This window comes from Dunckerocampus dactyliophorus, chromosome 5, assembly GCF_027744805.1.
Source record: "Dunckerocampus dactyliophorus isolate RoL2022-P2 chromosome 5, RoL_Ddac_1.1, whole genome shotgun sequence".
Taxonomy (NCBI): domain Eukaryota; kingdom Metazoa; phylum Chordata; class Actinopteri; order Syngnathiformes; family Syngnathidae; genus Dunckerocampus; species Dunckerocampus dactyliophorus.
Genome location: NC_072823.1, coordinates 15,006,751 through 15,018,824, shown reverse-complemented (window position 1 = coordinate 15,018,824; position 12,074 = coordinate 15,006,751). Strand labels below are relative to the sequence as shown.

The following is a 12,074-nucleotide window of genomic DNA, read 5'->3' as shown; positions in this document are numbered from 1 at the left end:
GTGACGCCACGAGTGACGCAACCAGGAAGTGATACAGCGTCCAAATCATGAACACATCGGTGTTAAGTAAAAAAAAACATCAGTGTGGAGTAAATTAGCCATAATGAAAAATATATATATATAAAAAAACGTCTTCAATAGTGACAACAATAAAAATAACGGTATTTACTACATTAAACCATTTACTTTTTACAGTAGTTAACTAATTATTGTTGCTATAAGGTCATGGTTTGTTTCAAACATACCTAACGACTTGCATTGTCCCCTTAGAATTCCGGGGAGGTGGGGTAAAGGGCCTAAAAAAAGTCATACCCAAGTAAAGGTAAATCTGTCGTAGTGTTGATGGTGTGTCCTGTTTGATGCTCATTCATGTACCGTAGATGGCTTATTCTCTGTTCAGCAGTGTTGTTTAGTGTTTTTGGTTGGTAAAGTTTATGATGATGACAGGTGTAGTTTTGACCGAAGAAATTGACCACCTGATGGTCTGTTGATGCAACATCAATTTTGCCTCCTATCACACAATTTGATTGCCTCGGGCTTGAAGCCAACACTCTACTCTGGCGCCATCTACTGGATTTGAGGTGTAATTACTAACATGTATATTTAAACCAAAAACTCAAAACATTATAGTATTGTATTGCGCAATAACTGCATATAGTAGCAGGATAGAACGAGCTTAACAAATATTGAAGTAATTCAAATATTTATACCAAGATGAGCCAGAACCCTGCCATTAAACTTAGTTTTGGCCATGAAAATAAATTTTGGCATCGTAAAATATGTATTGACACTGATACAAAACCAATTAAACAGATAATTTCCTAATGAAATATAATTTTTTTGTTTGTGTTGTATTTTTTAATGGCACATTTTTCAGTGCCAGTTTCAGTGTCTTTCCAGTACATGATTTTACACTAGGTCCCCACCTTACGAACACCCGACTAGCAAACACTCGCTGATACGAACACAAGCCGACTGGTCTATATTTTATTTTTGCCTTGTAGTCGCTCAATCAGTTTTTATACTGCTACTGTACATGTTTGACCAGTAGAGGGCACTGTGACACTGCTAATGGGACCAACAGACGCTGGGCAGAGAAAGCTAAATGGAAAGCTAAGTTTTAGCTGTATGATACAACCCGGACAGAGCGTGTGATTAAAGTTTATGAAGAGTTAATAGGCCTGCTTAATTCTACACACCCACAGAACACTACCTCTTTTAGAAGAGTAACGGCGACGACCATTTCTCCTTTTTTTCAATATCTCCTTCTCCACCACAACGACGTATGCTCGACCACTCCTCTTCAAAGGTAAATAACATTTATCATTACGTATTATTATCATTTTTATTGTTTTTTTCATTAATTATCCTCGTTTAATATTACTACTGCATCCAAACTCATATTTACATACATACGCATATATGTATATATGTATACACGTACATGTAGTACCTATATCATTTTGGACATGTGGAACTGTCAAAGAATGATTCATGAGATGTATTCCATTGTAACCTTCATGTTCAAATAAACTAAACCAAACCAAACCAATATTACCTTTTCCCTGACTTAAGAACAATTTGACATAAGAACGGTCGCCTGGAACCAATTGTGTTCGTAAGTTGGGGACCTAGTGTATACATTGACATTATAAAACATGAGCCTAGATGAAACGCAATTATATCGGGTATTAATGATTCACTAACCATTCATTTTGTAATTATTTCCTACGAAAAACAAAACAAAAACAAATTAAATGGTTAATAATTCATTTTGTTTTATTGTCTCCTAAAAGCAAACGAAAAAAATAGCAAAACAGTAAAAAAATATCCCATATAAGGCCCTAGAATGAGTTTGTTCCTGTTCACCACCTTCATAAGGTTCTTGGCTGTCACCAAGCGGCCAATAGACGCAACAGCAAGTAGTGTTGGTGTCAATTATCATAATCTTTTACTTTAATTCAATGACTTTGCTGGGAATTGTTTAATGAACATTATTTTAATTATGAGTCTGGTCATCTGGGATCTACTGAGTGTAATGATGGCGGTCTGCAGCATCGTCAAGCAAGATAACATGTAATGACTCTGGGATTTAATTAAGACCAATTTTCTTCCTCACTGAATTAATCTTGACACTAAAGTGGTCCAGAAACAAACAATACTACTGGCTGGTGTCAGTTTTGTTCATCACCCATTTAAAACTGAGACGACCTAATTAGCGCTGTGTGTTGGGAGTGCCGCATTACAAAAGTAGAGAAGTTATCCTATCAATCTGTTGCACAGCATTGCAAGGTAGGTTTTACTAATTGAGCAAATGTGATTGGGCATTCTGTTTCAAATGACTTTGTGCTGGAAATAATTGAGATATGCGCATCACTTGATTTTACATAACCCTGTGCCCGGTAACTAGTTTGACATTCATTTTCTATGCCTCTTGTCCTCACTAGAATCGCGGGGATATTTAACATCATAAAGGAAAACACTCATTGGCTGTATACATGTACACTTTAACACTGATCCTGACAATTTGATTCGAAGTGTAATTTCACCAAGAGTTAATGGAGCTTATATGTGCTGCTATATGGATCTCAGACGACTGCGCTCACAAAAAGGCTTTTTCCAAAACGACATGATTGCACGTTGTCTTCTCTTGCAGTGAGACAAAAGTGAGAGTGACATGTTATCTAGCAGTACAGCCCCGTGCTAGGAAAGCGAAGGCACAACACTTGTAGCGAGAATAGGAGGGAAAAGGGTATTTCTCTGCTATATTTTAAACAGCTGCAAGCTTTAAATATATTTAAAGTTCATGTTCAGCATGTTTCACTCACAGTGGACTGGATTTACCCATTTCATCTTCTTGCAAAATGGTCTTTATTGCCATGTAAGATCCAGGTGCCAGGTGAATATTTGAAGTTAACCTTGGCAAATACAAGGTTATATTTAAATGTCTAAAGGCACAGACTGTATCGTAATTAAAATTAGCCTCATTTTAAGTAGTCGGAAATGGCTGAATCAGTCACATCTCTGGTGCGGGGTGCTGACTCAGCTGAAGCGCAGAAGATGTAATCATAACGCATTTAGGATTTTCAGCACCTCTTTGGAAGATGGCCATACTGAGTTTTTTTCCCAAAGTTTTCTGTCATTGCAATATGAAGACATTAGGGTCAAAAAGCGCAACCCTTTGAATGAGGAGACCAAACTAAAACGTCCTTTGCAAGGGGAAGTCTTATTAGCATTTGTATCGAGCCAGGCCTGTTATAGCATTTAGGCGAGTTTGTAAACTGTAATGAAGCCATTAAAAATGAATGTTGTTTCAGCACGAGGTCTAACATTAAGCCATGCAACTCTCAGAGTCGTCAATCTTAAAGAAGCGACTTAAACCATGGCTGTTAGGCTGAAAAATTATAATCTTTGTGTGTGTGTGTGTGTGTGTGTCGCACAAAAGAAAAGTTGCTGGTTAGATAGGGAACCACACAGATATTGGGACGAGTGCAACAACTGTGGCAGGATGATCATTTCCTGTGATAATATTTTCAGAGACACAAAAGTATTTGGAATATTAATCGCTATAAATATAACCGTCATTTTTAATACTTGGATGAACGTTCTTTACATTCATTTAGTGGCCTTTACTTATTGCTTGTTTGTGGGTGTTACTGCCTTCACATGTCTCGTGTAAAGCCTAGGTCACAACCGGTCATACGGGCTCCTACGGCCGGTCTACGTGCAAAAAAACTAAGAAATGCACGGAGGGCACGCATGTGACGTGCTGATTTATGAGCCGTAGACTGGCCGCAGAGGTTATTTACAGTAGTTAATATGTTGCAATATGCACTGCAACAGGAATCAAATATAAATATTGCTATTTACGTGACCGGATATGACGTATACGCCTGCGGCACATACGCTGCTTGAGGTCACGGTTGGTGAATAAAGACGATCTACATGCTGGCAAAAGGGCAAATTTACTACTATCATTAAAATTATGTAGGCCTATTGGTATGTAAAAATCATGTGGTGTCCAGCCATCATGAATGTTATCGCTGACATGGTTTGTGAGTGGAAGATTTATTTGCCCCTATTTTTCATGAACTTTTAATTGTTCTTTATACATATTTTTTATGATGTGGCGTGATTGAACACTGCAAACAATGTGAATGCACTTCAAGTTTAACTTGAAGGGAGTTTGACTCCCTTGTCAGGTTTTTAGTCGGCAAGTTCAGGGAACGAATCATATTTCAACCTCAGCAACAGCTACTATACTCACGAATAAAGTCAAATTATGCTAATCAAAGATCATGTTTTTAAGGTCATAGATGATCTATATGACTGCTTTTAAGGACTTAACATACAGGCAAAGATCCTGTATGACAAAAATGCGGCCACTCCAAAGTTTTGAACTTTGTCTGTCATTCAACGGCCTGATTTGGCCCTCTGGCCGGCAGTAGTTTCTACTGCATGAGATCAGGCCACTGACTTGGCCATCAAAGAGTGTTACATTTACTTGCCTTGAAACAATGTTGTGATGTCAACAAAGGCTTTTAATGTGAAATGTACTCACCAAAACCACAAGCAGCATTGATACGACAGCAAGTGATGAGAAAATAAATATGAAAAGTGTCACATTGGACTGAAAATCCAGTCTGGGCAATGATTGTCATCATGTTATTGCTTCCATAGGCTGTAATGGAGCTTACACAGTCCATGAATCATTCTAACTCAAAACAAATGACTATTGTTTAATGCAAACTGATGTTTTTTTAATGGAGCTCTTTCCCCCCCACACATAACAACTCCACAGGGCATTTGTGGGTGTTGAATTGGTCAGATAAAATATTTTATCTAATTTACAATCTCACACAACAGGAGAGAGAGAAAGAGATAGAGAATTTAATTTAAAACGCTTCACAAAATTACATCTCACAAGTAGATAAATTGATGTTTTGGTGTTATGTACATCAGTGTTCATGCGCATGTTTAATTTTTTTTAATCTAATGTCACACAGATGAAATTCACCATCACTAATAAATGAATAGACAATAAATTATCTGTATGAATAGCAAACATAAAGGTCAAAACAATTCCTTCTTGACAATGTGTACAAGAAATGGTCAAGACATTTGCAAGAGAACTTCTTCCACATAGAAAACAACACAAGATCCAGAGTGTTCATCAGCAAAGAGCAAATCCCAAACTCGAGATGTTTTTTTGAAGCACAAGTGCGTGAACTCTGCTGACCTGAATAACAGCCTCATTTACACTACACTGCAACACAATTGAAGCTCTTCAAGTTTGACACAGCCATCACATCGCTGTCTGCTCATTACCAGTGAGCAATGGATGAGAGGACACTGGCGTTATTTTTTTTGAAGTCTCCATGCTTTGTATCAATTAGAACCTTGTCTTCCAACTTGAACTGAAACTTGTTCGTGTCACAAGGTGAGCTCAAATTCATCATCTCTGTTTGACATTTCATATCATCTGTGACGCCTGTACATCGTAAATCTTTACAGCTATACACTCTTCACTGGGGCATAACCATTACTCACATAAACCACAGTTTGTCCTTCATAAATTGAATGAAGGACAGCTCTGTCCCTGTAAATATAATCTGTCCATCCAATCCAAGTATGACAGCTTTAGCTTCATCTGGAGCCACTGTGTTCTATTCCATAGAAGGCCCATAAATATCTGGGATGCAGTTTGAAGGATCTGAGAAAATAAAAAAAGGTGAATGATTGCTGGTGTGTGGACTTTCCTCCTTTGCTTTTTCCACAAAAGAAAGCAGGGTCCCAAGGAGCTGCGGCTGTCCCTCCATCTCAATATGTCAGTTCCTTGTTGAGCACATGGAGACAAAGGGCCTGACGCTGCATGAAGTTTGCTTGCAGGGTGTAAGGTGGGTCCTCTAGAGCAGGGAGCTGGGGCTCTCCGGGTGTGGCGGAGGGGTAGTGTGCGTGGGGCTGTGGCGCATTGGCAGGATGTCATAGTGGCTCGGCATGTGGGGGGCGCTACGGGGAAGGTCATAGGGGTTCTGGGAGAAACCAGTGGCCATCCCGTTGGGGCCCTGCAAAACACTCACCATGGGCTCTGCGATGGCTTGAGGGACAAAAAGAGAAAAGTTAGGAATGGAACAAGAGGGGAGGGCAAAGTGAGGTGCATGCATTATTGAACATACAACCTGGAATGGTTTGGCTCTTTAGTGGTGTCAAATGATGTTTGTAAGGATACAATGGAGTAGAGCCTCCTGCCTGCAACTTCTCAGGGCATTGAATCAATCACAACTGGACTGATGAGGTTGTCTTAGAAGACGTTTTGCCTCTCATCCAAGCAGGCTTCATCAGTTCATATAAGACAAGGTGGAACAAACTCAAGACTAGATAGGACAGCTCTAGTCTGAGAACTTGGTGCAAGATACAATCTATTTATCCTCCAAAGGAGGAAAGACAGGATCCTCCAAAGGAGGAAAGACAGGAATGGTTTGGCTCTTTAGTGGTGTCAAATGACGATCATTGGATCATTGGGATACAATGGAGTGGGTGGGGCCTCTTGCTGCCAGGGTTTTTAAGAACCTATTTGGGTGAACAAGTACCCATAAATTTACACTTGCCAACCCCAAACCCTATAAAAAAGTCAGATTCAAATTGTGCAGATGGAGTACAAAAGGCAACGGTGTGCGGTACAAAAAGTAGCAACAGTCAAGCTAATTTCTGCGATTCACTGTCCACGCTGCAATATAGCATCAAATATATACCGTACTCTCCGGTGTATAAGCCACTTTTTTTGTCACGTTTTGAACCCTGAGGCTTACACAAAGATGCGGCTAAATGTCTATAAGAACTACCGTTTCCATGACGCTTAGAGTACAGCTTCAGGAAATAGTGAATTGGACAAGTAAAGTGGACGCTAATATCACATTTTGAAGTCTTACACAGCAATTACACTGCAATATAGCACAATATTATTCGACTTGCAAGAAACCATTTTGTCCAATAACAAATGCCCCACTGTCCTGTAGTTCAGTGGTCCCCAACCTTTTTTGACCCACGGCTTGTGTTACCCCAAACTCCTGCGGACCGGGTGGGAGGTGTGGTGGGATGGGTTCGTACATTATAGCGATCTAATTTATCTTATGTATTGTAAGACATGAATAACAAATTAAAAGTACAAAATTAATGCCGACCCACCATCCACCAGTTCAAGTTCCAGCCAAGTTTTTCCAGACAGATTATTACCTCACTGAAGACATAAAAAAATGAAATAATGGAAATTATTTTTTCTTTCTGCGCGGGCCGGGGGTTAGGGATCACTGCTGTAGTTGACCGATACCACCCAAAAACAAATGTATTGTCATAAAAGAGTTTAAATGTGAGACACTACAGTTATTTAACAAGAACCGATTTCATGACACATTGCTTCAGATCTCAAGCATCGTCGTGGAATGGGTCAGTCACCATTTGTAAGCTTTCTAAGCTTTGAATGGCTGCCACAGGGGCGCTGTAGTCGCGTTGTTCCTCCGGCAACATTGGTTACCCAAAAACTTCATGAACTTTTATGTTCCACCTCTACCCGTTAACCTCAATGACCTTAAACATTGAATAACAACAGCGATCAACTCAGTGGATTGTGATATGCTGATATGCATCTGTGCGGAATTCTCCTTTTGCATTGTTGTTGCCTGTGCTGCAGGTGATGGCCACACTGAACACTTGTAAGACAGGAAATAAAACTTGATTGTGAGTAGAATACTTGTGACTTGGCTGGAATTTTCTATTGCTTTTCCTTAATAAAATACTGCATAATGAAATCGGTTCATTCTTTTTGAAACAACCCTTTACAATGGACCATCGGAGTACTTGGTATATGTTTCTGAATGTAGTTGTATTGTGTAAATGAGGTTTACATGCAGCATATTACATCAAATATATACCGTACTTTCCGGTGTATAAGCCACTTTTTTTCTCACGTTTTGAACCCTGAGGCTTATACATACTGTAGATGCGGCTAAATGTCTAAAAGAACTACCGTTTCCATGATGCTTAGAGTACAGCTTCAGGAAAAGTGAATTGGACAAGTAAAGTGGACGCTAATATCACGTTTTGAAGTCTTACACATCAATTGTGTTTTGATCTGACAAATCTGAAGTTTGATCAAGTGTAGAATTACTACGGCTTCTGTGTGTACTGCGGCAGATGTTGAACTCATCACCTGAGCTAACAAGTGACGCTGGAAACATGAGTGGCGGTAGGACTGCAAGGTTTATAGTGTCTTTCTTTGTAGAATGTCAAAAAAATACACTACCACCAGCGAGTTTTGAAAGGCTGGCTACTGCGTGATGAAGCGAGAGGCTCAAGCACCGAGAGCGACAATGGGATTCCTTTTTCAAAGTGTATGACCAAGGAACTATGAGGCTGTTCAATTTTGACGCTGAAGACGACGACTTCAGTGGTTTTAGTTCCCAGGAGGAGGATGATGACAGCAATGACTGACTTTTCTGGTAGACTACTGTTAAATGGCCATGTTACAAGTACAGTTACACACACTGTTTGGCAAAAAAAAACTTTATTGTGTAACATCTTTCTGTGTACTAAATGTCCCGTGTTACAATGTGACCACTTGTGGCTTATAACCGGTGCGGCCTATATGTGTACACTTCTTTTTTTCTCTTTAAATTTAGTTGGTGCGGCTTACAGTATATAATGATGCACTATCTCTGGAAATGATGGTATTTCTTAAAATATTAGCAGTACATTGAATCAAACTAGACACCGCACACCTCACTGTAAGGCAGTAGAAATCTGTGATTTATCCCAACCATTAAAGGTCAAAAACGATGTTAATAATTAATATGTAATTAATAAGGATGTCACAAGAGCTTGTGATTAAAACGTGACAAGAAAAAAAGATCTTGCGTTTGCGTTAAATAAACCTGGAAATGAAAATGAGCTCAATAATTTTGGCAGCCTCCTAAGCCATGTGCATGCACGTCTATTTTCCTCACCTCTCTCTTCCAGACAGGAAGGAAGGGTTTATTGTGTGCATTGATTCAGCACCTAGACGCTTCATAGAACGGCTTGAGACACTGACTGAGACCTTTTGTCAGTCATACAGTTGCTTTGTCTCTGGGGGGGAAGCGGTGCCACTAACACACACACACACACACACACACAGCAAAAGAGTGGTGCAATGCAAAGTAATGCAGTAGAAATTAGCAGGAAATAAGATGATTGCAAAACCAAATGCCACAGCCCCTGTGTGGGAATATTAATGAGCAATGAGCCCTTCAATACGAACGAGCCAGTATGCCGAATTTGTTCGAAAGTGGTGGCAACCACTTCCATTTGGGGGAAAAAAAACGACACCGACAATCAACACTCATTGAGGCGTTTGATCAGCAAAGTAAATACAAACAGCGCAAAGTGTTGTGCGTTCACAGAGAATGTGGTTTAATGCGTCGCCAAAAGAATGCTGCTCTTTAATACAGTTGAAAGAAATGCTTCAAATGTTTGACAGACATTACAAATTGCCTGTGAGAAAATACATGTCACAAACGGCAATTCCACAACTTTACAGAGTGAAAGATGACATTAAAGGAAATATTGCATTATCATGATGTATTACTATATATGAATATTATATATCATCATAACATTAGTGATGTATTTGGTCTCAAAATGTTGACAATAGCGTCGTTATTTAAAAATGCACCTGCAGTTTTCTGACTTGGTTAAATAAAAATGTTTGTCCAGTCATATTTTTTCATTGTACTTTTAAATTAGTGTTGAAATCTCGTCTTGTCTCGTTCTCGTGGACTCAACCTCGTGTATCATATTGTCTTGTAAGTTGGGTATTTTGTTACACCCCTATTAATATTGATATGAGAAAATCCTTTTTCGAAACCCATTTTTTGGAAAAATGTTAACAAAATTAAATAACATTTGTTTGGTACAAAAAAACAACAAATAACCAAAAGGATATTATATTTCATAGCTGGCCAGCAGTTGTTGCCTCATTGCTCACCATTATCTTAAAATCGGCATCATCTCTACAAGTGGTGTGAGTGACAGAACGAAAAGCTCTGACTCGCTAGGGTAGAAGTCTTTTGGCACCAGGTTTACGTATATAAATCTAACTAAAACAAACTAATTTTTTTCAGACTTTTTTCTCGGGAAAGAAATGTTGTCTAATGTTCAGGTCAATGTGGTAAAAAACATTTATGGCAGTATTATGAATATGATGGAAATTATTACAATTTTTCAGTAAATAAGTCAACTCTCAGTAAAAATTCCAATAATTTCCTCAATGATGAACTTTCAAGCATTTAATTGAGTGCTGTATAGAAGACAAACAAAGGCAGTGTCGGCCTTACATTGTGGTTGTCACCTGGGCAACACTCACCAACATCATAGACGTTCCTGGTCGCGCCGCCCAGGAGGGTGGCGGTGCCTCCAAAGGGCACTTCTCGGTGAGAGGGGGACTTCATCTCCACGTAGCTACTCTCTGTGTGCTTGCATGCCAAACCCGGGGGGTCCCTGATGGTGGCATAGGTGTTCTCAGTGTTTAGGGAGCAGGAGCTGTTGTTGCACATGGATCCCTTGATGTAATCTGCCACAGCGGAGATGAACACATTTCAGGAAAGCAAGGATGAAGTGATGGTGACTCGTGATCAGCAGTATGAGCAGAGGAGCAATAAAGCTGCTTGGCCTTCTTTAAAAAGTTACACTCCTTTTGCTTAATAACATCAGTATAAAGTAATCTGAGTACAAAGGGGAGACAGTGGATGGCTCAACTCTCCATAACAGTCTCATCAGTCAGTCTAAGAGGCCTCATTATAGACCACAGCGAGCCTCCTTCAGACTCTTCACACCCTTTGGTCTCTCACATTCACCAGCGACTGCACAGTGTGGGAGACCGAATGACGAATCGGACATTGAGCCATTGAGGGCAATTACCATTGGAACAAAACCACAGCCCATCATCTTGTTCAAAGAGTATTAAACATAAATCTTGGGAGGATACAAGGAGATTGGGGTTGAGGTCACACTCAGGTGGCAATGGAAGTCATTGGGTGAAATTGATTGAAGGATGGATTTAAATTATTAGTGTTGGAAGGCTGAGCAAGACACACACACATACGGTGGGGTGCTAATATGAATTATTTACCTTTTCTGGAACCCCTCGAGGCCTGTGCCTCCCCTTGTTGAACATCTGCTGCTAAAAGTCAAAACATGAACGTCAGATGTTGCATAATTTACACAATACGTGGCTAATTTTTAGTTTTGGTACAATGTAGTACACCTTCTTTGATAATATGACATTCTTTGTTTAATTTGACAGGTATATATGGTCCATGATGACAGAGGTGAAGATGAGATGCTTGCCAATCATTGTGAACAGAGCCTTCACAAGCTAGTGTGCATTCTAAAATGTCACATACTGTAAATGTGCTAATGAATGTGTGTATTTATCCAAACCATGAAAAGGACAGGGTTTAATAGAAGCAGGCAATAATTGGAGAGATGCGATTATTTCATAAATTATAAAACTCCATTTTTATATATATATATATACATTTTTAAACATTAAACTTTAATGTAAAGTAAAACGTAGCTCTCTCGGACCAAATGGTGAGTTATTAACAAGTATATTGCACAGCACAGCAGTGACAGAACCAATGTTGCAATCCCAGGAGCGACTGCTCAACCAGCATTAAGACCGCTGATGAGTTTGGCAAGTGTAACACGCATGAGTTTGACACCAACAGCTTTGTAGCGCAACTAACATTTTACAGCGCATTTAGAGGTAGACAAAGATGACTGATTCTTCAAATGCAGTCACCACCATCTTGCGACATTAACAAAAAAACTACATCAGGAGGTTTCCTACAGCCACAGCTGTTAATGACAATGTTTATTATACTGTACAGTTCAGTTAATTTCTTATTAATTTAAATGAATAAATTAACTTGAGGAGTTTATTTTTGTGTGTTCGCTGCAAAATGTGAAGTATATTAAAATATTAGATGCCTGTGTTTTCAGTGTTTATCTTGAATTCATTGATGGCTTATAGTGGGTCA

General features: G+C 39.3%; 1 protein-coding gene across 7 annotated transcripts in view; it reads right to left on the bottom strand.

The window, feature by feature from the left end:
• Positions 1–4,535: 4,535 nt before the first annotated feature.
• megf11 (multiple EGF-like-domains 11) overlaps positions 4,536–12,074 on the bottom strand; it is a 130,546-nt gene continuing 123,007 nt past the window's right edge. For 3 of the 7 annotated variants that reach the window (XM_054776593.1, XM_054776596.1, XM_054776594.1), the window contains 3 exons: positions 11,162–11,212; positions 10,397–10,603; positions 4,536–6,097 (listed from right to left, as the gene is read on the bottom strand). In XM_054776593.1, the coding sequence (XP_054632568.1) occupies positions 5,907–6,097; positions 10,397–10,603; positions 11,162–11,212 (449 nt within the window). In that variant the 3' untranslated portion in view covers positions 4,536–5,906. Of the gene's footprint in view, positions 6,334–10,396; positions 10,604–11,161; positions 11,213–12,074 lie in introns of all 7 variants that reach the window. The other 4 variants (XM_054776595.1, XM_054776597.1, XM_054776599.1 and 1 more) reach the window with 3 other exon arrangements.